The 26995-nt window shown below is 42.4% G+C and overlaps 1 protein-coding gene across 1 annotated transcript in view; it reads right to left on the bottom strand.

Moving 5' to 3' along the window:
• The window catches only part of pkn1a (protein kinase N1a), a 255923-nt gene that overhangs the window by 63076 nt on the left and 165852 nt on the right, over positions 1-26995 (bottom strand). The window contains exons 13-16 of the mRNA XM_048617854.1: positions 17015-17123; positions 13820-13893; positions 6391-6466; positions 1304-1395 (exon numbers count right to left, since the gene is read on the bottom strand). Coding sequence (XP_048473811.1) covers positions 1304-1395; positions 6391-6466; positions 13820-13893; positions 17015-17123 — 351 coding nt within the window. The remainder of the gene's footprint in view (positions 1-1303; positions 1396-6390; positions 6467-13819; positions 13894-17014; positions 17124-26995) is intronic.

Raw genomic sequence — 26995 nt, 5'->3', positions numbered from 1 at the left:
AAGGAAACTGCCATCCTTATCTGGTCTGGCCTACATGTGACTCCAGACCCACAGCAATGTGGTTGACTCTGAACTGCCCTCTGGGCAATTGTGGACGGGCAATAAATGCTGCCTAGCCAACAACACCCTTGTCCAATGAATGAATAAGAAAAAAAAAGTCTAGAACCAATGGTCACAGTCTCAGGATGTGGGACAGAACATTTAGGACTTAGATGAAGAACCATTTCTTCGTTCAAAGAGTAGTGAAAGTGTGGAATTCTCTACCACAGAAATCTGTGGAAGCCAAGTCATTGAATATAGTCAAAAAAAGACAGATAATTTTTTAGATATTAAAGGTATCAAGGTGTATGTGAAGAAAACTAGAATATGGCAATGAGATAGAGGATGAGTCATAATCATACTGTATGGTGGAGCAGGCTTGAAGGGCCAGATGTTCTACTCCTGCTCCTAATGTCACTGTTTAAATGCAGCCCTCTCATTGGATTGATCACAATGTTAGATGCAGTCTTTCCACTGAACTGGTAACACCATTAAAACAGAGCAACTTAGGATAATAATTGATGAGGATATCATAGAGAAATATAACAAGAACTGCAGATGCTTGAAATCTGATACAAAAACAAATTGCAGGAGAAGTTCAGTAGGTCTGGCAGGATCTTTGGAGAGGGAAAAGGAAAATACATTGTGCTCAGCAAGAAGAACAAATTAAATTCTAATGAGACTCCATGGATGCATTATGGATGAGAGAAAAACTGGGGGAGGAAAGAAGCATAGTTAAGTAGATGGTCAGCAAACACAGAATGAGAAGGGCGGATACATAGAGATTAGGAGACATGGCAATAGCAACGAGGAAGACAAAGAAAATCTAGAAAATTGAATTACCAAGAAATAGAAATCAAAACAGTAAACTATTTTATGTACACATCAGTGAAACAAAAGTAAGATTGGAAGAAAATCAGAAAATGGGATAAAGGTCTATAAAATTAAAGGTTTTAACACGGCAGTCACAGAGTGAAGACAAGCAAAACTAAAGACTGCTATTGGAAATCGTCACCAAGAAGGAACTCGGGCAAACTTGAAGTTAACACAGAAACATGCTGAAAATACTCAATAGGTCAAGTAGTTTCTGTAGAGAGAGAGAGAGAGCAAAAGGTCAAGCTGAATCTGTGGGAAGAATGAGAGTTAGCAGGCCAGGTCGATGACCTTTAAGAGTATGGACAGTTGAGTCAAATGATTAGTTACTGTGCTGCAATTTGTAGCAAAATATAATGTATTGATGCTCAAATAAGAAATCAAATCTCACCTGTCAACCTCATCCCTTGCAACAATATCTCCTTTCTTCAAAGCTTTAATGGCGAATAGTTGTCCTGATTTTTTATATTCTGACAGCAGCACCTGTTGCAAGAAAAAAAACTAAGATGTCAAAGATGACAATGCTGTGGCACATTGTTCAGATCTGCCTTCCCTTTGTTTAGTGTAGATATTAGTAGCCCAGCTGTTTGAAGTTCTGGTGAATGCGTATTATGTTTAGGTTACTGGTTGCCGTTTTCCATGGTTTGGTGACTTCTAACGTTGAACAATAATAGAACAAGTTGCAGCAAGACAAAATATATCTTTTCATATTGAGCTGACAACTTAGGCTGTAAAAGTGACAATTCAATTGCTGATACATGCAGCATTGTTTAATATTTTGCCAAACAGCTATGCAACAGTCTTTCCCCAAAGCGGTAGTATGGTGTTTATGTCATTGGACGCGCAGTTGATAGTCCCAGACCGTATCCAACCTACTATGAAAGACAAGAGAGATTGCTGGGGCCCTGGCAGACATACTTACTTCTTCATAAAAACCAAAAGAACTGCAGATGCTGTAAATCAGGAACCAAAACAGAACAGGTTCTGAGGAAGGGTCACTGGACCCGAAACGTTAACTCTGATTTTTTCTTCACAGATGCTGCCAGACCTGTTGAGCTTTTCCAGCAACTTCTATTTTTGTTCCTGTTATGCTTACTACTTTGCTGACTACAGGTGAAGTGTCAGATGACTGGAGGATAGCTAATGTGGCTCCTTTGTTCAAGAAGAGCAGTAGGGATGGCCGGGTAATTACAGACCTGTTAGTATGACATTACTGGTAGGGAAATTATTGGAAAACAAAATCTGCAGGACAGGATTAATCAACAAATTGGCAAGGCAGAGATTGATCAGGGATAGTCACAGCCGATTTATTACAGAGAGATCCTGTCTATTGACGAGGACAGTATAGTTGATAGGGTTTACAGAGACTTCAGAACGGCCTTTGACAAGGCACTGCATGGAAAGCTGGCGCACAACGTAAAAGCCCATGGGATCCAAGGCAAATTGGCAAACTGGATCCAAAATTAGCTTGCAAATAGGAGGCAAAGGGTAATGATGGAGGGTTGTTTTTGTAATTGGAAACCTGTGACCAGCGGTGTGCTACAAAGATTGGGGCTGCGACCTTTGCTGCTTGTTAGGTACATTAGCGACCCTGGATGTGAATGCAGATGGTATAATCAGTAAGTTTGCAGATGACACAAAAATTGGTGGTGCTTTTGATAGTGAGGAGGATGGTCTTAGGCTACAGTCTGATATTGATCAGCTGGTAAATCAAATAAAGCAATGGCAGTTGGAATTTAATACATCAGGTATGAAGTGATGCATTTAGGAAGGTCCAATTAGGAAAGGATTTAGACAATGAATGGTAGATCCCTTGGGAGTACTGACAAACAACGAGACCTCAGTGTTCTACTCCATAGATCTCTGAAGGTTCCAGCAAAAGTATACATAGGATGGTGAAGAAGGCAAATGGTATGCTTGCTTTCATTAACTGGGACATAAATTATAGAAGAGAAGTCTTTTGCAACTTGATAGAACATGAGTTAGGCCACAGATGGAATACTGTGTGCGGTTCTGGTTGCCATACTATTGGAAGGATGCGATTGTACTCGAAAGGGTGCAGAGTAGGCCAGGGGACTTCTCTGCCTTTAGCTTATTAATTTGTCTAATACTACATCTCTAATGATGATGATGATGGTGCTTAATTCTTTCCCTGTATTCTTTAACATTTAAGGAGTGTTTGAAGTATCTTCCAAAAACAGACATTCCAAAATATCTGTTTAACTCCTCTATTTTCTGTTCCCCAGACTCACTTTCTAACAGCCCATGTTCTCTTTGACCTCTCTTCTTTTTTATGTATTTAAAAGAAGCTCTTATTGTCAATTTTCATATTCCACGCCAGTTTGCTCTCGTGGTTTATTTTCTCTTTATTATTGTTTTCATCCTCCTTTGCTGGATTCTGTATTTGTCCCAGTCTTTGGGGCTACCATTGAGGCTTTGCCTTTCAATTTAATACTCTACTTTCAACTTCCTTGGTTAGCTACAGTTGGTTTATGCCTCAGAACTGTACCTCTATACTGGGATTTATTTTTGCCGAGTGTCATGAATTACCTCCTAAAATGTCTGTCACTGCTTGCTATCATTCCTACTAATCTAGCCTCCCAGTTCACATTTGCTCTGTCCTCCTTTCATTGTAATTCCCTTTATTTAAGTTAAAGGGTACGGGGAGACAGCAGAAACAGGGCGCTGAATTGGATGATCAGCCACAATCACACTGAATGGCTGAGCGGGTTCAAAGCACCAAATCCTTCTCCTATTTGCTATATTTCAATGCTTCTTTGTTACTCTGAGATTATGCCCACTTTGCATTGGTTGAATAGGATAAGCGGTGAGACTTGTTCCTTCTGATAACTCCTTGTTGAATTATCCACATGCCTTAGAGAAGGACTAAACTCAGCAATCAGAAGGTACAGTTGTAAGTAGAATTACGCTACCCAGGACACCATTTTGCTGCTGGCTTCGCCATCTCGTCTTCAAATTAGGCATTGCTCCCAATTTTCAGTCCTGATTGGCAACTTATACCTTCATTCTTCAAGTTCCTTTTTCAAAACAGAATGCTTGTTCCCAATGTGGGGGAGGGGCGCTGCTATTAAAAATGGCCATCATGATAATGTGCATTGTGCAGTTGCACTTACAGACATCAGGTTATCGCTGAAATGCAGCCAGGTCATGTAAAGGCTGTGTAGCTTTTGATACACTTTCAAAAAGTTGATACTCTTAAACAGTTGCAAACCACAAGCTATATTTACTGTATCTTATCTGTTTTCTCAGAAAGCTGACAAGCTTTAAAGTCAATGCTTCACTGCAAAGTATTATATGACTGACATCAGTGCAATTAAAAATAGGATTCTGCCAAAAAAAAATCAAAAGGAAAGTGCTGAGATTGGACATAAAAGGCAACTCATAGAACCCTTACAGTGCGAAAAGAGGCCATTCAGCCCATTGAGTCAGCACCAACCTTCTGACAAGCATCTCAGCACCCCAACCTATCTCTGTCTGGTTAGCTTAACCTCTGGTGGTCTCAAACTACCAAACCTTCGGTTACTAGCCAAACACACTGACCAAATGCACCACAGACAGCTTCTTGAGGGAGATCAGAGTTGGGCAAGTTACAGCATTATATAAAGGATCTGTTAAAACACAGGGAAAAAGATCTAAGTAAAATGCCAAATAGTCAACACTTTAAACGCTACTTTCAAATGCTCCTCCCAAATTAGAATCATAGCATCTCTACAGCATCCTCACTGACCACACCATGTCCCCCCCCATCCCTATAACCCTGCATTTCCCATGGCTAATCCAGAAAGAAATCACTGGTGTTTAGGGGAGGAGATTGGACACAACAGTCGGGGCTTAAGTCGGTACATCTGTTCTCCCTCCCCATTGTGGCTGCATCTGTCAGCACACGCAACCTCTTTCACATGCACAGCATGTTAGCTGCTATTTAAACACAAATACAGCCTTTCAGAAAGGTCTTTTTTTCTTCATTCTGCGCAAGACATAAAATGACCTGCTGTTAAAATCATTTCAGCAAGGTTGGTCTTTCACAACTCTTCAATTCTTAGATTTACACTGCACTTGAGCTCATCTTCATCAACTGTCCAGTTCTCATGGTCATTAGTTTCTTCCTCTATTGTGATTGTAAGGTATCAACTCTTATTGCTCCCAATGAAACCGATTAATTCAGCAGAATCTCATTTGGGCAGTCTTCCTCATTTGGGCAGCATGGTGACTCAGTGGTTAGCACAGCTGCCTCACAGCACCAGGGACCCGGGTTCAATTCCACCCTTGGGCGACTATCTGTGTGGAGTTTGCACATTCTCTCCATGTTTGCGTGGGATTCCTCCAGGTGCTCCGGTTTCCTCCCACAGTCCAAAGATGTGCAGGCCAGGTGGATTGGCCATGCTAAATTGCCTGTAGTGTTCAGGGATGTGTAGATTAGGTGGGTTATAGGGGGATGGGTCTGGGTGAGATGCTCTGAGGGTCGGTATGGACTTGTTGGGCCAAAGGGCCTGTTTCCACACTGTAGGAATTCTATGATTTTATCTCCACAACATGGCTTCTCTTTTGGTTTTGTCAGTGTATTTTAGACTAATATGCATACAGAGTCAACACTTTTTTAATGACAAGTGCTATTAGCATTGTTACAATGATCAGATAACCTGTTTTAGTGAAGGTGGTTGGAGACAGATATTGGATAAGTCACTGAAAATAACTCCCCTGCTTTTCTTCAAAACAACGCTATGGATTCTTTCAGATCCACCTAAACAGGCAAATGGGACATTGGTTTAAGATGTCTTCCAAAAGACAGCTCCTTAGACAATGCAGTGCTCCCTCAGTACTGCAGAGGGGTGTTAGCCTTGGTTTTCAGTGCTCAAGACCTGGAGTGTGAATTGAATCCAGGACCTTGTAGTTCAGAGGCGAGAGTGCAAACAACTGAGCCACAACTGACATATGCTCAACTTTCAATGTGAATGCTCGCAACAACCGTATCTATCTCTCCAATATTTCCCCCAACTTCACCACCTGATACACCTGAGATTTATTGGCAAATGAGCCTTAATTTTTACAACTAAATGCAGAAAAGTCTGCCTTTCCCCTGCTGCAGCCTTTTCCAAATCATTGCCACATCCATACGCAACCACGCAACTCTATCTTGTATCCCAGGTCCTCAGATTTCGGCTTCTCATGAAACACCTCCCATGCCACTCAAACCTTTGTCCAGATTTGGCTGTCTCTCTGGACCTCCCACTTCCTGTCCAAGCAGAACCAGTTTACAATCACTCTTTCAAACCCTCCGGCTAAAGTGTGACACCAACTCCTTTTCTCTCTGCAAAATGCTTTTCCATGTTCTATCATTTTAACAGGTCTATTTAAGTGTTTTAACACGTGAAAAGGAATTTAGAACAGTACACCTCCAACTATCAAGTGGAATGCATGAATAACCAACATGAAACTTCAAAATATTAAAATTCTTACCTTTCCAAAGTGTCCCCTGCCCAAGACTGCAATCAGCTTGAAATCATCTAGAGTCAGTGAGGACTTCAGCTGTGTGCTATGTGGAGGGACAGGAAGCATCTGTCAGTGCAAAGATTTAACTCGCCAGTAAACTATTGTCTTGTAAGAAGAGACATCAGTATTCAACATACAAAACGACAGAATTGAAAAAAATAATAATTTCAGGCGATGTGGGCATCACTGACTGGGCTGGCATTTCTTGACATTTCAACTTCCCTAGAGAAGGTGGTGGTGAGCTGGTTTCTTGAATCACTGCAGTCCATTGGTGTAGGTAGACCCACAATGCCGTCAAGGAGCGACACTGAAGGAATGGTGATATTTTCCACATCAGGAAGGTGAGTGGCTTGGAGGGGAACTTGCAGGTGTCACAGCTTCCATACAGGAGCTCGCAACTTCCATGTATCTGCTGCCTTTGTCATTCTAAATGGGCATGGGTCTTTAAAGGTGCTATCTAAGGAGCCTTGGTAAATTTCTGAAGCACATCTTGTCGCTGGGACACACTGCTGCTACTAAGCATCAGTTGTGGAGGGAGTGAATGCTTGTGAAAATATTTTGCTTTTATAGATGCTGGAAATCTGAAACAAAAACACAGGCTTCTGGAGAAACTCAGAAGGTCAGGCAGCATCTGCTGAGAAAGAAACAAGAGTTAATGTTGCAATACAGAGTGACTCTTCTTCAGATCTGAAGATGTGATATCTGACTTGAAATATTTACTCTGTTTCTTGCTCCACAGTTGCAGCCAGACCTGCTGGCTTTATCCAGTATTCTCTGTGAATGTGGAGTCAATCAAATGGGTCCCTTTATCCTGGATGGTGTCAAACTTCTTGAGTGTTGTTGGAGCCATACACAACCAGGGAAGTGGAAGTATTCCATCACACTACTGACTTGTGTCTGTAGATAGAGGACAGGTTTTGGAAAGTTAGGTGGTGGGTCACCTGCTGCAGGATTTCTAGAGTAAGACCTGCTTTTGTAGTCATTGCACTTATTTGGCTTGTCCAGTTCAGTTCCTGGTCATTGGTAACTGCAAGGATGTTAATAGTGAGGGATTCAGCGATGGTAATACCATTGAATGCCTCATCTAATGTCCTGCTGTGCTGGGCTCCCCCATTATTGAGGATGGGATTTTTATGCAGGTTCCTCCTCCAGTGAGCTGTCAAGTGTCCACCACTATTCTTGACTGGATATGGCAGAACTGCAAAGCTCAGATTTGTTCTTGTGGAATTGCTTAGCTCTGTCGAACAGAGTAGACGGAATGGAAACTAGGGCAGTTGCATGTTCCTCTTGTAGGATGTGGGAGATAAGGGTCACTGCTGGTGTCCCCTCTGACTGCACCTGCGAGAAGTGCACCCAACTCCAGCTCCTCAAAAACCGTGTTAGGGAACTGGAGCTGGAGATGGAGCTGGATGAACTCCGGATCATTCGGGAGGCTGAGGGAGTGATAGAGAGGAGTTACAGGGAGGTGGTCACACCCAAGGTTCAGGAAAAAGGTAGCTGGGTGACTGTCAGGAAGGGGAAAGGGAATAGGCAGACAGTGCAGGGATCCCCTGTGGCCGTTTCCCTCAGTAATAAGTACACCGTTTTAGATACTGTTGGGGGTGATGACCTACCAGGGGAAGGCCATAGCGGACAGGTCTCTGGCACTGAGCCTGACCCTGTGGCACAGAAGGGAAGGGGGGAGAATAGGAGAGCAATTGTAGTGGGGGATTCGATAGTAAGAGGCACAGACAGGCGGTGCTGTGGACACGAACGAGATGAAAGGATGGTATGTTGCCTTCCAGGTGCCAGGGTCCGTGATGTCTCGGATCGTGTCTTCAAGATCCTTAAGGGGGAGGGTGAGCAACCAGCAGTTATGGTACACATTGGTACCAATGACATAGGTAGAAAAAGGACTGAGAATGTGAAAAACGAGTACAGGGAGTTAGGTTGGAAGCTGAAGTCCAGGACAAACAGGGTAGTCATCTCTGGATTACTAACAGTGCCACGTGATAACGAGGTATGAAATAGGGAGACAGTGCAGCTAAACACATGGCTACAGGGCTGGTGTAGGAGGGAGGGCTTTCATTATGTGGATAATTGGAGCACATTCTGGGGAAGGTGGGACCTGTACAGTAAGGGCAGGTTGCACCTGAACTGGAAGGGCACAAACATCCTGGGAGGAAGGTTTGCTAGAGCTGTACGAGATGGTTTAAACTAGTTTGGCAGGGGGTGGAGAACCGGATTTATAATTCAGAGGATGAGGTATTCGGCCTTTCGACTGACACAACAGGGAGTGAGGTGGTTTATAAAGAATTGCGGTCGATGGAGCGTAATTGCGGACACCGAGATGGTTTGAGGTGTGTATACTTCAATGCTAGAAGTATCAGAAATAAAGCCGATGAACTTAGAGCATGGGTCGGTACTTGGAACTACGATGTTGTGGCCATTACAGAAACTTGGGTAACTCGGGGAGAGGAATAGTTGTTGGAAGTTCAGGGATTTAGATGCTTTAAAAGAAAGAGGGAGAGTGGAAAAAGAGGCGGCTGAATGGCATTGCTAGTCAGGGTGAGTATAGCAGCTACTGAAAGGCAGTTCGAGAATGATATGTCTACAGAGTCAGTTTGGGTTGAGGTCAGGAACAAGAAAGGAGCAGTCACTTTGTTGGGGTTTTTTTACAGACCCTCTAATAGTTGCAGAGAAGTAGAGGAGCGGATTGGGAGGCAGATACTGGAAAGGTGCAGAAGTCACAAGGTTGTAGTCATGGGTGACTTCAACTTTCCAAATATTGATTGGAAATATTTTAGTTGTAATAGTTTAGATGGAGCAGATTTTGTCCAGTGCGTTCAGGAAGGATTCCTGACACAGTATGTAGATACACCAACACAAGGACAGGCTGCTTTAGATTTGGTGCTTGGCAATGAACCGGGCCAAGTGTTAGACGTGTTGGTAGGAGAGCATTTTGGCGGTAGCGATCATAACTCTGTTCCTTTCACGATAGTCATGGATAAGGATAGGTACATACTGCAGGGTAAAGTTTATAATTGGGGGAAGGGTAATTACAATTCAGTTAGGCAAGAACTGGGTAACATAAACTGGGAACAGATGCTGTCAAGGAAGAGCACCACAGAAATGTGGAGATTGTTTAAGGAATGCATACTGCACGTGCTCGACATGTTTCTCCCTAGCAGGCAGAGAAGATGCGGTCGAGTGAGGGAGCCATGGCTCTCGAGAGAGGTCGAACGACTGGTTAAGAGGAAGGAGGCGGCTTATGTAAGGTTTAGGAAAAGAGGAACAGAAAAAGCTCTAGAGGGGTACAAGTTAGCCAGGAAGGAGCTGAAGAAAGGGCTTAGGAGGGCTATAAGGGGGCATGAGAAAACGTTGGTGGATAGGATCAAAGAAAACAACAAGGCTTTTTACATGTATGTGCAGAACAAGAGAATGACCAGAGAAAGGGTAGGGCCGATCAAGGATTGTAAAGGGAATTTGTGCACAGAGCCTAAAGAGATAGGAGAGGTCCTTAATGAATACTTTTCTTCAGTATTCACAACTGAGAGGGACCTACTTGCAGAGGAGGACGTTGTGAAACAGGCAGGTAGGCTAGAGGAGGTTGATATTAGTAAAGAAGATGTGCTAGGAATTCTGAGGAAGTTGAAGATAGACAAGTCCCCCGGACCTGATGGGATTTATCCAAGGATTCTATGGAAAGCGAGGGACGAGATCGCAGGGCCTTTGGTGATGATCTTTTCGTCCTCACTGTCCACGGGTATAGTGCCGGAAGATTGGAAAGAGGCAAACATCATTCCCTTGTTCAAAAAAGAGAAGAGGGATAACCCTGGACATTACAGGCCAGTTAGTCTTACGTCAGTGGTGGGCAAATTACTGGAAAGGGCTCCGAGAGACGGGATTTATGATCACTTGGAAAGGCACAGTTTGATTTGTGATAGTCAGAATGGATTTGTGAGGGATAGATCATGCCTCACAAACCTAATTGAATTCTTTGAAGAGGTGACCAAACATGGGGATGAAGATGGAGCAGTGAATGTGGTATACATAGATTTAAGTAAGGCATTTGATGAGGTTCCCCATGGTAGGCTCATGTAGAAGGTAAGGAGGCATGGGATAGGGGGAAATGTGGCAGATTGGATTCAGAATTGGCTGACCCTTAGAAGACAAAGGGTGGTGGTGGACGAAAAATATTCAACATGGTGCTCAGTTACGAGTGGTGTACCACAAGGATCTGTTCTGGGTCCTCTTCTATTTGTGATTTTTGTAAATGGATGAAGGAGTGGAAGGGTGGATTAGCAAGTTCGTGGACGATACGAAGGTGGGTCACGTTGTGGACAGTGCGGAGGGCTGTTCTAGGTTACAAAGGGACATTGATAGAATGCAGAGCTGGGCTGAGAAGTGACAGATGGAGTTTAACCCTGAAAAGTGTGAGGTGATTCATTTTGGAAGGACAAACTTGAAAGCAGAATACAGGGTTAACGGAGAGATTCTTGGCAGTGTGGAGGAGCAGAGGGATCTTGGGGTTCATGTTCACAGTTCCCTGAGAGCTGCCACCCAGGTAGATAGAGTTGTTAAGAAGGCGTATGGTGTGTTAGCTTTTATTAATAGAGGGATTGAGTTCAAGAGCTGTGAAGTTATGCTCCAGCTATACAAAAGCCTGGTTCGGCCACATCTGGAGTATTGTGTCCAGTTCTCATTACAGGAAAGATGTGGAAGCATTAGAAAAGGTGCAGAGGAGATTTACCAGGAGATTTGCCTGGAATGGAGGGAAGGTTTTACGTGGAAAGGTTGAGAGAGCTAGGGCTTTTCTCTTTAGAAGACGAAGGATAAGAGGCGACTTGATGGAGGTGTACAAAATGATCAGAGGTATAGATAGGATAGACAGCCAGAGACTTTTTCCTAGGGTGGAGGTAGCTTTTACGAGGGGGCATAGTTTTAAAGTGAGTGGAGGTAGGTATTGGGGAGACGTCAGAGGTAGGTTCTTTATTCAGAGAGTGGTCGGGGCGTGGAATGCATTGCCAGAGAGGTTAGTGGAGTCGGCCTCATTAGGGGCATTTAAGCGGCTATTAGATAGGCATATGGATGATAGTATAAGGTAGCGGTGGAGGTTAGATAGACCTTAGGTTTAGGGTAAAAGTTTGGCACAACATCGTGGGCCGAAGGGCCTGTGCTGTGCTGTACTGTTCTATGTTCTATATAATGCTTATACTGTTTGGGATACAAGGAGTCCTATGTCATAGCTTCATCATCAATTCATTTTTATGATGTGGAGGTACTGGTATTGGACTGGAGTGGACAGAGTCAGAAGTCACACGATACCAGGTTATAATCCAACAGGTTTATTTGAAATCACAAGCTTTTGGAGCACTGCTCCTTCATCGGGTGAACTGAGTTCATTTTTAGTTACGCCTGGTGTTGCTCCTGACGCCCTCCTACACTGTTCACTGAACCAGGTTTGATCGCCTGGCTTTATGATAATGGTGCAGTGGGAGATAAGCCAGGCCATGACGTTGCAGATTATGTTGGAGTACAATTCTGCTGCTTCTGATAGCCCACAGCACCTCATTGATGTATAACCTTTGGTTGCCGCATCTATTCAAAATTTATCCCGTTTATCACAGTGATAGAGCCTCAGAACACAATAGAGCTATCCACAATGTGCAGAATGGACTATGCAACTCTTACCAATGCTGTCATGGACAGCAGGCAGATTGATGAGGATGAGGTCAAGTATGTTTTTCCCTCTTGTTAATTCCTTCACCACGTGCTGGAGACCTAGTCTGTCAGCAACATCCTTTGGGACTTGACCAGCATGTGTGCTCTGGAGTCACTCTTGGTGATGTACATTGAAGTCCCCAATCCAAAGCATATCTGCATCCTTGTCACCGCAGTGCGTCCTCCAATTAGTGCAGCAATTGTCAGATGAGGGCGTGCTGTGTGTGGTATTCACCACAAAGTTTCTTTTCCCATATTTGTCCTGATGCCACAACGCTTCATGGGGTCTGGAGTAAATATTGAGGACTCCTACGACAACTCCCACCTGGTTGTCCACCATTTGCCGTCACCTTGGCTAGGTTCATTGAGCCCGTGGGGCAGGACATAGCCGGGGATGGTGATGGTGTTATCTGAGTCAGTGCTTAAGGTACGATTTGCTTGAATAGTCTGTGAGACAGCAATTTGGGCCAAAACCCAAGACATTGGCAAAGAGAACTTTGCAGGAACAAGGCGGCTGATTTCACTTTGCCATTTCTGGTGCCTAGGTCAATGCTAGGCTTCAATCCTTTTTTGAGACATCTTAGGTGTTAGGTAGCACTCGGTGGCTTGCTTGGCCATATCAGACGGCAGTTAAAAGCCAGCCATGTTGCTGTGGGTGTGGAGCTGCATGTAGGCCGGACCAGGTTAGGACTGTAGATTTCATTCCTACAATGAATGAAACCAGATGGGTTTTTGCAACAAAAGCATCATGGTCACTATCACTGAAACCAGATTCAATTCAAGATTTTATTAATTAAATTTAAATTCCACCAGCTGCAATGTGGGATTTGAAATTAGTTTTTTAGGGACATGGATTCAAATCCCATCATGGCAGCTGGTGGAATTCAAATTCAATTAATAAAATCTGGAAATGAAAGATGTCATCGCTGACCATAGCATTAACCTATCACTGGTCGCTGTAAAAATCCATTTGAAGTCAGTTTTCCAGGAACATGGGTTGAAATCCCTCCTTGTCAGTTTGAGAATTTAAGTTGGCACTGAGGCTCAGCTCGCTGCTGCCTCACAGTGCCAGGGACCTGGGTTCAATTCCATTCTCGGGCAACTATTTGCTTGAAGTTTGCGCATTCTCCCATGTCCTCTGGGTGCTCCGGTTTCATACCATTGTTCAAAGATGCAGGTTAGGTGGACTGGTCATGCTAAATTGCCTATAATATCCAGGGATGTGCAAGCTAGGAGGATTAGCCATGGGAAATGCATGGTTACAGGGATAGGGTAGAAGGGTGAGTCTGAGTGGGATGCTCTTCAGAGGAGTGGCATGGACTCAATGGGCCAAATGGTCTGCACTCACACTGTAGGGATTCTATGATTCCAAGTTGAGTTGAAGTTACTTTGAAGCTGTCATTAAAAGCTCTCTTGGTCTCTACTCCCATTCGGGAAAGGAAGCCTGCCATACCGATGCAATCTGGCCCTTATATGAGTCCCAGCCCCATACTTGAGACCTCTGAAATTACCTCAGCAAACAACTCAGTTTTTCAAACTGTTGCCTGCTCTTCACATGAGCCCAACCTCACTCCTCAAAACAATCAGGAAACAGCAAGGAACACCAACCTTTCCAAAACACACACATTTCACAAATAACTGAGAAATGCCCTTTTCCTGGGATTGACCCAAAGGTACTCTGAAGCAAACATACCTTTGCCGATTACCATCTGATTCAGATGTGGATGAAATTTGCTTTACTGGAGAAATTGGATGAATGACATCAGTCTGGAAAAAAGGGAAATATAAGGAATAAGAGCAGGACTGGGCAAGAGAAAAACACAGCCATGATCAGAAAACAGAACAGAGCTATAAATTTACCAGCTTTTAGGTAGAAGCACACAAATTACATAAAGTGAGTCTCCAACCAACAAACCCTTGTTCAGTCTGCTCCTATCAACATTGACAGGGGTGAGCCCCCAATTAACATGCACCAGAGTATAATTAAACACGGAAATGATATACATTAACAAATTTCTTTCCCTCTCTTTAAACAGAACAACTTACATTTACAAGGCAATAATCTTTACAGTAAAAGAAGTTGCCAAGCTGCAGACATATGTGCAGAGGTTAGGAGGGTGGAGTGTATCCCTTCCAGGGCTACCATCTATTGAGAGAGAAACTATACATGTGTCGACTTCTCAGGAGCTTAGGTTCTTGGCTTGGAGGCAGCCCAGTTCCCATACATTAGATACCCCAATGACCAAGAAAGAATCTCAAGAGACTAAAGTGATCCAGCACCTACCAAAAGTGAGTAAGCTGATCTCAGCCATTGTGGATAAAATTGGTAAACAAAGTGCAAAACTTTGAGGATTCACAGGAGCATAAGAGTAGGCCACTCAGCCCGTCACACCTGCTCTCGCACACAATATGATCATTGCTAACTACCCACTTCAAAACCTTTTTCTCCACACAGAATTTTCATAACCCTTTAGGGTAAGAATTCCAAAGATTCACAACCCTCTGAGTAATAAAAAATTGAATCTCAGCCCCAAGTGACAGCCCCCTTAATTTGAAATTTTCTCTTGTTTTTCTAGATTCTGCTCCAAGAAACATCTACCCGGTTTTAAGCATTTTGTAGGTTTCAATGAGATCGCCTCTCATTCTGTGAAACTCCAGAGAACACAGGTGCAGTTTGTCCAATCCAAATAGGACAGTCCTGCCATCTCAGATCAAGTCTGGTGAGCAGTAAAGGGTGCTGGGTAAAAGTGTGTTATCTGGTCCAAGCACTCTTAGACCTATTCAATAGCAGAATCAGGATTATGATAATTTAGAGTCCTTTAGACTGAAGATGATTAATCAAAAGCCTCCTGTAAGAAGGGACAGTAGGAAGGGACACAGGTATGTGAAGGGAATTACAAAGATGCCTGCCCCACATCTGCAGATAAAGGAAGGGACAGAAGGGCAAGGCGTCTGCCTTTAAAAGGTACAAAAAAGGACTGAAGGAGAAGCATGTACTTCAAAAGCACCATTCACCTATAATTCCCAGAAAATAAAAGACAGTAAAACCTAGCATTCACAGGGCAGGCAGTATCAGTACATCAATTGTTTAATGCAACTAAAGCTAAGATAGCAAATGACCTCAGCCACAAAAAGAAAGATGCAACCCATGCTAGAACTAATTTGCCAAGACAAATAACACACAAATGAACAAAAGCTATAAAACAGTGAGAAAACAATATTACACAGCTGCCAATAACATAGCCCTGCACTAACTGAAGTGGGACTACAGCTTTATACCCATGCAAACTGCAGCGGTGTATCCCATACCTGGAGTTGTCTGTAACACTGCAGTACGACAGACTACATTGGAGAGTATGTGTGAGATACAAAAAAAATGTATAGATGTGCAACCTCTTCTCTGGAACCACAAAAACGTTAATAGTCACATTCACAATTATTCCTGTTTAGTCACACCAAAAGGCCTTCCAAAAACCTCTCAGTCGTCGCAGAATTACATTTTCATTGAGAAACCAATATGAAAGGCTCGTGGTGCAGTAAAGGTTAAAAGGAACAGGAGACAGTGAGGTAAATCAAGCTGTAATTAGATGACAAGAAATTTGCATTTTAAAAGCCTGAAAAAAGAGCAAAGCATTTTGCAAACCCAAGGTTTTAAAGTACTCACTCTTGTCCTTATTGCACAATAATAGACTTTTACCAGTTATGTACTGGCTCCCCAGTGAGTACCAAAGACAATGGTCTTACCAATACTCAACTGCAGAAAATTTCTGCTTATCCAACTGTAGATGTAGCAGTCTGATGGCTTACCAACAATAGGGGAGTTGATGAGAGTAGTGTGCTGGATAGTGTTAGCGTAGGTGTAAAAACTAATGCAGTGATTTGAATGATATTGCCAAGGGACAGGTTGTAGACGAGAAATAGGAGGCAGCCACTGAACTAGTCCATTAACAAAAGAAATCTGCCATCCTTACCTGATTAGGCCTATATGTTAGTCTAGACCCACAGAAGGGCAGCACTGTGGCTCAGTGGTTAGCACAGCTGCCTCACAGCGCCAGGGACCCGGGTTCGATTCCACCCTCGGGCGACTGTCTGTGTGGAGTTTGCACATTCTTCCCGTGTCTGCATGGGTTTTGTCCGGGTGTTCCGGTTTCCTCCCACAGTCCAAAGATGTGCAGGTTAGGTAGACTGGCCATGCTAAGTTGCCCGTAGTGCTCAGGAATGTGTGGGTTATAGGGGGATGGGTCTGGGTAGGATGCTCCAAGGGTCAGTGTGGACTTGTTGGGCCAAAGGGCCTGTTTCCACATTGTAAGGACTCTTAATTGACCTCTGAAATAGCCAAGCAAGCCATCCATTCAAGGGCATTTAGCAGCCAGCAACAATGGTGGGCTTTGATCGTAATGTCCACATCCCATGAAAGAGAGTTATTCTGGGCAGAGTTTTGGCTGGGACCTCACATTTACAAACAATATAATGTGGACAATGACTAAGAGTATGTTTGAAGGTAACAGGGCGTGGTTGATGGTTTCATCAAAGAGCCACGGTAGACCAAATTCAGGCAGCCTTACAGAGGTGGAAATAGGCATTCTTAATCACGGCTCAAAAATTTGATCCAAAGCGCACCTCAGGATCAAATATGCCAAAGACTACAGAGTGGTAAATGAGAATGCAGCACAGTCAAGCTCACAGGATATCATTTGTGGCTTTTGTATGTATAGTGCTGTTGAACCTAACTGGAGTGATTCATTGTGTTGTAGGCAAGATGGGCATGAATTTGGCTGACAGAAACACAAAAGTTTGTGTTTACCACAATAATTTGTAACCGTATCAATTCATAAGCAAACAACATTTTTCTCAAATAAGTTTATACAAAAACATAATAGCTTCTAACCTGCATTGTCTTATCACCATTGGGACTGCTCCTCGACTCCAATGAAGCCTTTCGAGGTGTGCTTGAAGGGTCATCGACATCAAAGGACAATTTTTCAAATGACAAGTCTCTGAAAGTATTATAAAGCTCTATCAGTATGTAGAGGTCCATTCAACTCCATTTATGCTCTCTCAGTAGGCAGCCATTCGCCGATCATGGCTGTGTTTGCTCTCCAAGAGGCCGGTTCATTTACACTCATTGGGTTACACGGGATAAGTGGCATATAAACAGGCCATTCCACCAGAACAGTCCTGGCAGGTGTTTACATTACACTTGAGCCTGCTCTCATCCGTCCTTGCCCAATCTATCAACGTAACCATATATTCTGTTCTCCTACATATGCTTGCCTCGATGCCTGAAGTAGCAGGTCCTACATCCTCACCACTCTTTGCAAAAGCACCACCCTCTAGATTTCTTGGTAACCATCTTACACTGATGGTCTTTAGTTGAGCTCTTCACCACAAAAGGAAACATACACTCTGTATACACTATCAAAATTTTCATATATTTAAAAGACCTTTATTAAACACTTTATTCAAAAGGAGACCCAGCTTGTCAACCCTGCCTTGACGTGTACCCTTCGCACTTCCGTTATCATTCTTGTAAATCCTCTCTGTACCCTCCCCAGTTTCTCCATATTCTTTATATGCGACAAGAACTGTATGCAGTATAAATGTGTTCTCACCAAGGTTTGATACAGGTTTAGCGTACTTTCCCTACGTTTCAAATCTATCCATCCAGAAATAAAGCTTTAATGAGATTTTGTTATAGCCTTGCAACATTTAGTGATTGACATAACCTATAGTCCAAAATTTCCTTGTTCTTTTACTCGACCAAAACTTATACATTACAAATTCATCTCTTTATTATTCCCAGCAAAATGTGCTAACTTCATTTACCTATTACTTGTCAATTCTGCAATTTATTAAAACTAAATTACAAGATGTGGCATTTCTTCTCAGAATTCGGCACACATGCCCCACTCCAACACGCATCCACCACCCCCTCAATATTGGGGTCATCTGCAAATTTGGAAATGGTATTTTGATTCCAAAGTCCACATCATTCATATAAGTTGTGAACTGAAGTGGTCCCTTCTGAAACACAGAATAACTGTTTTCCACACTGAAGCCAGCTGGCTATCCATCACTGATGAAGAGTTGCCACACTCAAAACTTTAAGTCTGCTTCCTCTCTAGAGATGCTGCTAGACCTGCTGAGCTTCTCTAGCAATTTCTGTTTTTGTTTCAGATCTCTTGCATCCAGTTCTTTGTTTTATTTTAGAAATCCATTCTATCACTTATCCCCTGACTCCATATTCTCAGACTTTATTCATACCGCACCTTTTCCAAGACATTGAGAAATTCATTAAATTTTTTTTTTAACAAGTCCCTACGCTTTTGAAAATTCTGGACAAAGAATCAAACATTCCTGTGTAAAGAGGAGCCAATTTTATCAGAGAATGCAGCAGTCTTCCCACCATTTGCCATGCCTCATCTTGCTCAGAATGTTTCAACATTTTCAATTCAAACAACTTTAACTCACCTCCAACTACCATTAACTTTTGCATTCCAGACAAATGCTTCAATGTCTTTTTACAATGAACAGTCAGAGTTTCTTGTTCTTTGGACATTTTACTGGAAAATTAGTTATGCGACAGGTTTACAGACAATGGTAGATTCTTTCGAATTACTTAGCTTTTCCAGTACAATTTCAGTTTCAACATCCTCAACAAGCTCTTTTGAAAGACCCGGAGACAATGGTATGTTATATGTTTCTTGGCAGGAAATCAACACCTTTGACAGGCAAAGTAGGAACACACAACCACAGTAACTGGACTAGTAATTAGGGCTCCGTTTTAAGTTAAACTTCTACCAATGAACAGGAAACCAACTATCATCACACCATTGAATTAAAACCTTTCTATGCAGTGAACCTTATCAAACGGGCTTCATGTCATCTGCTAGCATCACATTGTGACCCTATATTTTGAAGAATAATAAGCAATTTGCCAGCATCACCAAATGAACATGGTACACTTCTGTCAAATAATCTCTACTGTCCAAGAAAATTGCAATTGATCCCTTCACAATTGATGCAAACTCTTGAAAGTCCTTTAAAAGATTCTCGAAAACAACTACAGACTTCAAGATCAAAATTACAGACAGTCCTGACTGCAAAACATCCAGCCCAATGATTGCCATAGGGTCAATGGTCTTATTACCATCACATTACTGATGTGCCTATAAAATATTTTACTGTTTCATTTCCAGTTCCATCTTCTTTAACAATTTACTTTCACAGCTCCCCTTTACTTTCCTGAATATATTTTGACTTCGCTGCTAATTTCAGTGTTCTCTCTGATCATGCATTCCCCAGTTGTGTGTATGCTTTATGTTTGCCTCTTTTGACCCTTAATTGTTCCCTTATGCCTTTGATCATTCACAACATTTCACTAAGATTTAGGTTGTTCTTTCATTTTAATGGAATGTTTACTTTCTGGGCTCTGAACACCATCTTAAATGTTTCCATTATTGTTTGACAACACTTTTTGATGATATTGTTGCCCATTTAATTTTCCCAGGTTTTAATTTCAGTCTCTCAAAATGAGCTTTTCTAAAATTTATTAATCTAACTTTAATCGTAATTATGTCCTTTGCTAGTATCACCATTTTATGTTATGATCACCATTGCCTCTATGATCCCCTACTAGATAGTCATAAATCTTCCCTGTTTTTAAATTGTTAGGTTAGTCATGTCTACATTGCAGGAATGTTATTTCCTAATCGTGTTTACCAACCTTTGACAAATTAATATCAGGTGATAGCCGATATTGCCCAAGATTATGCTTCAATATATTTTATACTTCATTCCCTCATTTATCTACATACTTCTTCCACCACCTCCCTTGTGCTATTAAGAAATCCAACAACTATACCCATTAGTGAGATCAATCCTTAATTTCAGTCCATACTGATTCCATTCTGGTCTCCATGATGGTTGCATCTTGTTTTTACTACGATCAAGATGTTATCCCAAATAAATCCACACAGATGAAACTTCCTGGGCTGAAGTGCTGGAAGGAAGAGCCAGATTGGAGATGAGGGGAGAAAGAGAAGAGCCCTTGTTTTTAAACATACCATCCTGCAAACTGAGATTTAGTAGCTCAGATTCACCAAGATTCTGTACGTGCTCACTTTGTCTCGGTGGTAGAAGTCACTCAGTTGTGAAAAGGAACAGGAACTGCTGGTTAATGGCTATGCAGCAGTGAAACATCAAGCAAATTGCCAAGGAGTCTCAGGGAAGGTAGTCAGGAGCAGCAGGGCCTGAGGAACCAGTGGATTCTCAGAGGAAAAGGTTTAAATCCTCCAATTAAGAATGGCTTAGGGTTAGATGCAGATTCATATTTCCTTGAAGGTAGAGTCGCAGGTAGACAGGGTGGTGAGGAAAGCATTCGGTATGCTTGCCTTCATTGGCAAGTGCATTGAGTATAGGAGTTGGGATGTCATGGTGAGGCTGTACAGGACATTGATTAGGCCACTTTTGGAATACTGCATTCAGTTCTGGTCTCCCGGCTGTAGTCAAGATATTGTTAAACTTGAAAGGGTGCAGAAGAGATTTACAAGGATGTTGCCAGTGTTGGAGGGTTTGAGCTATAGGGAGAGGCTGAATAGGCTGGGGCTATTTTCCCTGGAGCATCGGAGGCTAAAGGATGACCTTATAGAGGTTTATAAAATCATGAGGGTCATGGATAAGGTGAATAGTCTTTTCCGTAGAGTAGGAGAGTCCAAAACTAGAGGACATAGGTTTAAAGTGAGAGGGGAAAGATTTAAAAGAGACCTAAAGGGCAACCTTTTCACGCAGAGGGTGGTGAAAGATGGAATGAGCTGCCAGAGGAAGTGGTGGAGGCTGGTACAATTACAACATTTAAAAGGCATTTGGATGGAAACATGAACAGGAAGGGTTTAGAGGGATATTGGCCAAATGCTGGTAAATTGGACTAGGTTAATTTAGGATATCTGGTCGGCATGAACGAACTGGACTCAATGGTCCGTTTCCATGCTGTTTAAGCGGCATGGTGGCTCAGTGATTAGCACTGCCGCCTCACAACGCCAGCTGGGTTCGATTCCATCCTTGGGCAACTGTGCAAACTCCACACAGGCATTCTCCCTGTGTCTGTGTGGGTTTCCTCCAGGTGCTCCGGTTTCCTCCCACAGTCCAAAGATGTGCAGGCTAGGTGGATTGGCCATGCTAAATTGCCCCTAGTGTTCAGCCATGTGTAGATTAGGTGGGGTACAGGGTGATGGGATGCTGTCAGGGTCGCTGTGGACTTGTTGGGTCAAAGGGCCTGTTTCCACACTGTAGGGATTCTATGAAGTTCTATGAACTGTATGGCCATGGCTCAGAATTACAGAAAACTCAAACACAGGAAGCCACCATTCAGCCCGCTGTGCTTGTGCTAAGACTTTTGAAATGCGGCCATGCTCAATCCCATATTCCCACTTTGTATCCATAACACTAAGTTTCTCATCTTCAGATACATGTCTAACTTCCTAATGTTTGTAAATTATTTATGGATTCAGCTTCCATCATCTTTTCAAGCGCAGAATTTAAGTTCCCACCATCTCTGGGTGACAAAAAAATTCTCACTTCTCCTTTAATGACTTGTCTATAATGTTGAATTTCTGATCTCTGGTATCTGACCCACTCACCAGAGGGTCTCATTCTCTCTCAATACGAGATCAAAACCCCACCACCTTGAAAACAGCTTATTTGGTCACTCTTTACGTTCTCTGATCCAACAGGACTGTTGCAATTTTGCAGCTACTCTTAAAGAATTGTAGTCTTCATCCCTGTAACATCCTGGTGAACCATGTCTGGAGCCACTTGAAAGTCTTTTGCTGCCTTCTTGAAATGTGAATCCCAGAATTATCCACTATAATCCAGAATTTTAGAAACTTCAAGAATGATCTCTTTGTTTTCATATTCTATTTCTCTATTTATTAACCCAATGGAGAACCTTCAACATGCATTTCCACTGATACTCACCATCCACAAAATATACTGCAAAAGTTTACGAAGGCTCCTTAAACCTTCCAAATCCAGAACCATTACCGTCCAGAAGGACAAGGGCAGCAGTTGCATGAAAACACCAGCACTTGCAAGTTCCTCTCCAAGCCATTCACCATCCCAACTTGGAAATATATCACCATTCCTTCCGTGTCACTGGGTCAAAATTTTAGTCTTTTAGTGTGGTGGCCTACCTATGGGACACGATTACACTAATTCAGGAAGGCAGCCTTCCATAGGACAATTAGAGATGGGCAATAAATGCCTGTTAGCAATGCCCACATCTCATGAACTGAACAAAAATGAAAAGAATGTACTTTTAGCACCACCTTATCAACTAATAACACAGAAATTAGAAAGCTGGAGATGTTGTAAGGGCAATATGAGGAGTTATGATTTAAATGGCAAGAAAGTTAATTTCTAGTGCCATGTTCTGAACCAGTTAGTGAGAAAGCATTTATACAGCCGTACATGTGCATTTATGAAGGAGAAAGGACAATTCTGGAATCAAGTAAAAAACACTACACATGGAAAAGGCTTCACCTCAACTGCCCAATTATTAAGGCAGCAAAGAGAATTTAAGCTAGTAAAGAGCAAACAGGGCCCATTTTACAGGGTATTGATATGACTGGAATGTTAAATGGTGCAGTTTTGGGACATGGTATAGCCACATTTGGAGAACAGGACTTTATGTACTAAACTACACCAATGATATCAACTCATTGGAGGCAGTGGAGAAAGTAGTAACCAAACATAAAAAATAGCAGGAATAGGCAGTCCAACTCTTGAATCTGCTCTCATTTTTCTAGGATCATGACTGATCCTGGATTTCAAATCTATTTCCCCACTTGATCCCATAATCACTCAATTCCCTTAAGAGCTCAAAATCTACCAATGTTAATCTCAAAATGCTTAATGCCATTGTTCTCTGGGATAGGGAATTCACAAAGATTTACAGGAATGAAAACACTCCTCCTCATCTCAGCCTGAAATGCCATCACCATGAGGTGATTTTATGTCCCCTGGTTTTAGACCCTACAGACAGGAGAAAGCATCTTTCAAGATCTAACCTGTCAAACCCTCTTAGAATCTTCCATGTTTGAATGAAATCAACTCTCGCTCTTCTAAACTTTGGACAGTATATGCACATTTTGTGCAGTCTCTCATCTGATAACACTCTCTGCCCAGGAATCAACGCAGTGCACCTTTGTTGTGCTTTCCTCCAAGGCAACTATATCTTTTTCACACAAGAACGATAATCAGGGGGACTTACCAAAATCCTGTTCAATTGCAGCAAGATTTCCTTACTCTTATACTCTAGCCCCTTGAAATGAAGGCTAATATCCATCCCTTCCAACTCCTTCCTGTACCAACACATGAATGTTGTGTGTCCTGTGTACAGGACACCCAAATCCCTCTGATCATTGGCATTGATAGTTTTCCTCTGCTTCCTACCACAGGGAATAACCTCATATTTCTCCATATTGTACTCCACTTGTCATCCTCTTGCCCACTTACTTAACTTGCCTTTTTTCATTTATTCGAGGTAGGCATCAATGGCTGGGCCAACATTTTATCGCTATATTCCTTTAAAAACTCTACCTCCTCCTCAAAGCTTACCTTCTTACCTAGGTTTGTATCATCAACAAACTTAGGATGTGTTATTTTCATACAATGTTTTTCAAACATCTGGGAGCAGAGGTGCAGAGAGAGGCTCAGGAGTCTAGATCACTTACTTTGAACTCAAAGGGAAAATGATCCGGTTTTCCCACCTTTTTAAAAGCAATGAAAAAATGCAGCCGCAACAAAATGTCAGAGAACAGAGGTTAAACACACATGTGGAAAGGTGCAGTTATAGGTAGCTACTTTACACTTTACCACTTTCGCTTGTTGCAAAAACCCATCTGGTTCACTAATGTCCTGTACAGAAGAACATTTGCCATCCTTACCTGGTCTGGCCCACATGTAACTCCAGACCCACAGCAATGTGGTTGACTCTTAACCACCCTCTGGGTGAATGGCAATGGGCAATAAGTGCTGTCCTAGCCAGCAATGCCCGTGAACAAATATAATTTTAAAAAAGGATGAGGGACAGGTCGGTGAAGTGAATCTATCAAAATTGACAGCATAAGGGGCTGTGAGGCAGATAGCAAACAACTAAGTTGGGGGCAAAAGGACAAATATTCACTCTCACATTTTGGGATTTGGTCAGGCAGACTGCAGGCTTCTCCTGTACTGTCTGAAATCTCTAAGCAACCCAACGAGAATTCAAATGTCATTTTGCTGCGATAAATACACTAACACTGCTCATTCCTTAATGCATTAGCTGAACTTCAGTTTAATGAGATAGAACAGTACAGCACAGGAACAGGCCCTTCGGTCCTTCATGTCTGTGCTAACAATGATGCTACTCTAAATTATCCCATCTGCCTGCACACGCCCTGGATCCCTCTATTGTCTATCTGTTCGTGTGTGCCTCTTAAACTTTGTTAAACTTGCCTAAATGCCTCAAACTTTGTTAATATATCGGCTTCTTCCCCGGCAGCACATCCCAGCCACATACTACCCTCCGTGTAAAAAATCTTTCCACGCACACCTCTTTTAAAAATTTCCCCTCTCACCTTAAACCTATACCCCCAAGTATTTGACATTTCCACCCTGGAAAAGAGTTTCCAACTATCCACTTTATCCATGCCCCACATAATTTTATATACTACCATCAGACACTTACATGACGAGGAAAAGACCTTTTCTGGTGCAGACTGAACTGTTATTTATTACTTTCTGCTGTGCACAGCAATCTGCTAAAAAGTAAATAGGCTGCAGAGAAATTACTGGATTGTCACACAACCTCACGATTACATTTTTAACATGCTCTGCACAACAAATGAAGGAAGTAAATTCATTTTCACGAAAGAAAATGTTGGAAAGACTTAGCAGGTGTGGCAGTGTCTGTGAAGCGACAGGGGAAGGCAGAGTTAATGTTCCAGGTTGACAGTCTTTTCTTAGACCTGCGAGACATTAAGAGATGAACAGAGCCAGCAAATAGGACAGCAAGGAGAAGATCGAGAATAGAAGTAATTAATTGTCAAATGGGATGTTGGTACAAGTGACAATGGGGATAATAAATGGGTCCAGCAAAAGTTTAAATAGCTCTAGCAGATTATTAGCATGGAAATTCTGTTAATAAAGAGTAGTCTCCATGCCCCAGGAAGACTATACAGATACAAGATAGGAGGATGCCAGGGCTGTGAATGACCCATCTGCCGACGAACAACCCAAACATCAGCTGATGCATCTTCCACACCTAGTGGCTCTGTTACCCATTCTCCATTACCAGCACCCATGCTTGAAAAAAAAATGGGAGCAGCAGGAAAGATTGAAAGCTATTAGATTTAATGCTGAGGCCAGCAGGCTGAGACAATGTTAAAAGAAAAATGTTCCGCCTTAAGCTCATTTGAACTTACTTGAATAGTGTAGGAAATCAAGGACAGAAGCTCTGGGGGGCAATGCTCAGGGTAAATTTCACCAGCTGCAGAGTTCTTTGGCAGAGTAGCTGCCAATATGCATTTGGTGTCACGAATACAGAGGTGTTCATAATTAGCAAGGACAGAAGACTAAACCGGAAAAAATATATCACTATATAACCTGGAAGATATATCTACAGCCCTCGATAATGGGAATGGGAAGGTTGAAAAGACAAGTGCTGTATCTCCTGCACTCTCATGGGAATATGCACAAGAAAAGGGTCGGTTGACTAAGGAATGAACCAAGATATTGTAGATAGAATGGTTCTTTCAGATTGCTGAAAGGTGGGGGGACAGAATGATGTGTTTGGTGCTGGCACTGGAGGTGGCACCAATGGCACAGTGACAATTTGAAAACAGAGGATATGGAGAGCTCTGTGAATGCTCTCGGAGGTAAAGGAATGGTTAAGAGCAAGGGGTCACCTTTGAGGGCCATGTTAATCACGGTGGGCAGGTCAGGGAATCCTTGATTGAAGAAAACACAACACAGTTTTGAAGTTTTGGTATGAAAGGAAACATTGTTGGACCAATGAGACAGAGAAAGGGAAACTTTGAGAATAGAATACGGTGTTTACAGGAAGCAGGGTGGGAATAAATGGAATCGAAGTAACTGTGGGAATCAGTGGGCTTATAGTGGGCATTAGTAGACAGTCTGTCCCTAAAAAGTGGAGATGGAGAAATGGAAGTAGGGACTGAAAGACTGGTGACATTAGGAATGGCATCAAATAGGAAATCAGAGATGCATGCTGTAAAGGAGCATCTTAGATTGGGTAAAGTAGTTGAGAGAGACCCCTTGTGGATAAGCAACCATCTGACAGAATTCTTCATCAAAATAGAGAGTGAGGTAGATTATTCTGAGACTAGGGTCTTAGGGAAACTACAATGAACTGAGTCGTGAGGTGGCTATGACAGATTTGGAAATGTTACTGAAAGAGATAACAGTGGATAGGCAATGACAAATATTCAAACAGCAAATGGGTGAACTATAAAAATTGTTTATTCCTATTTGACACAAAAGTGAAAACAGAACAGCAGCCAAACCATGGCTTACAAGGGAAGTTACAGATAGAATCAGATGCAAAAAAAAGGCATACAAATTGGGAAGAAGAAACAACAGACCTGAGGATTGGGAACAGTTTAGAAGTCAGCAAAGAAGGGCCACGGAATTGATTAATAACGGCAAAATAACATATGACTGTAAGTTTGCATAGAACATAAAAACTGACTGTAACATTTTTAAGAGATAGTAGGAACTGCAGATGCTGGAGAATCCGAGACAACAAGGTGCAGGGCTGGATGAACACAGCAGGCCAAGCAGCATCATAGGAGCAGAGAGGCTGACGTTT

The sequence above is a fragment of the Rhincodon typus genome, chromosome 38, assembly GCF_021869965.1.
Source record: "Rhincodon typus isolate 14 chromosome 38, sRhiTyp1.1, whole genome shotgun sequence".
In the NCBI taxonomy this organism is placed as follows: domain Eukaryota; kingdom Metazoa; phylum Chordata; class Chondrichthyes; order Orectolobiformes; family Rhincodontidae; genus Rhincodon; species Rhincodon typus.
Note: the sequence above shows the minus strand (reverse complement) of the source record. Positions and strands in the feature narration are given on the sequence as shown.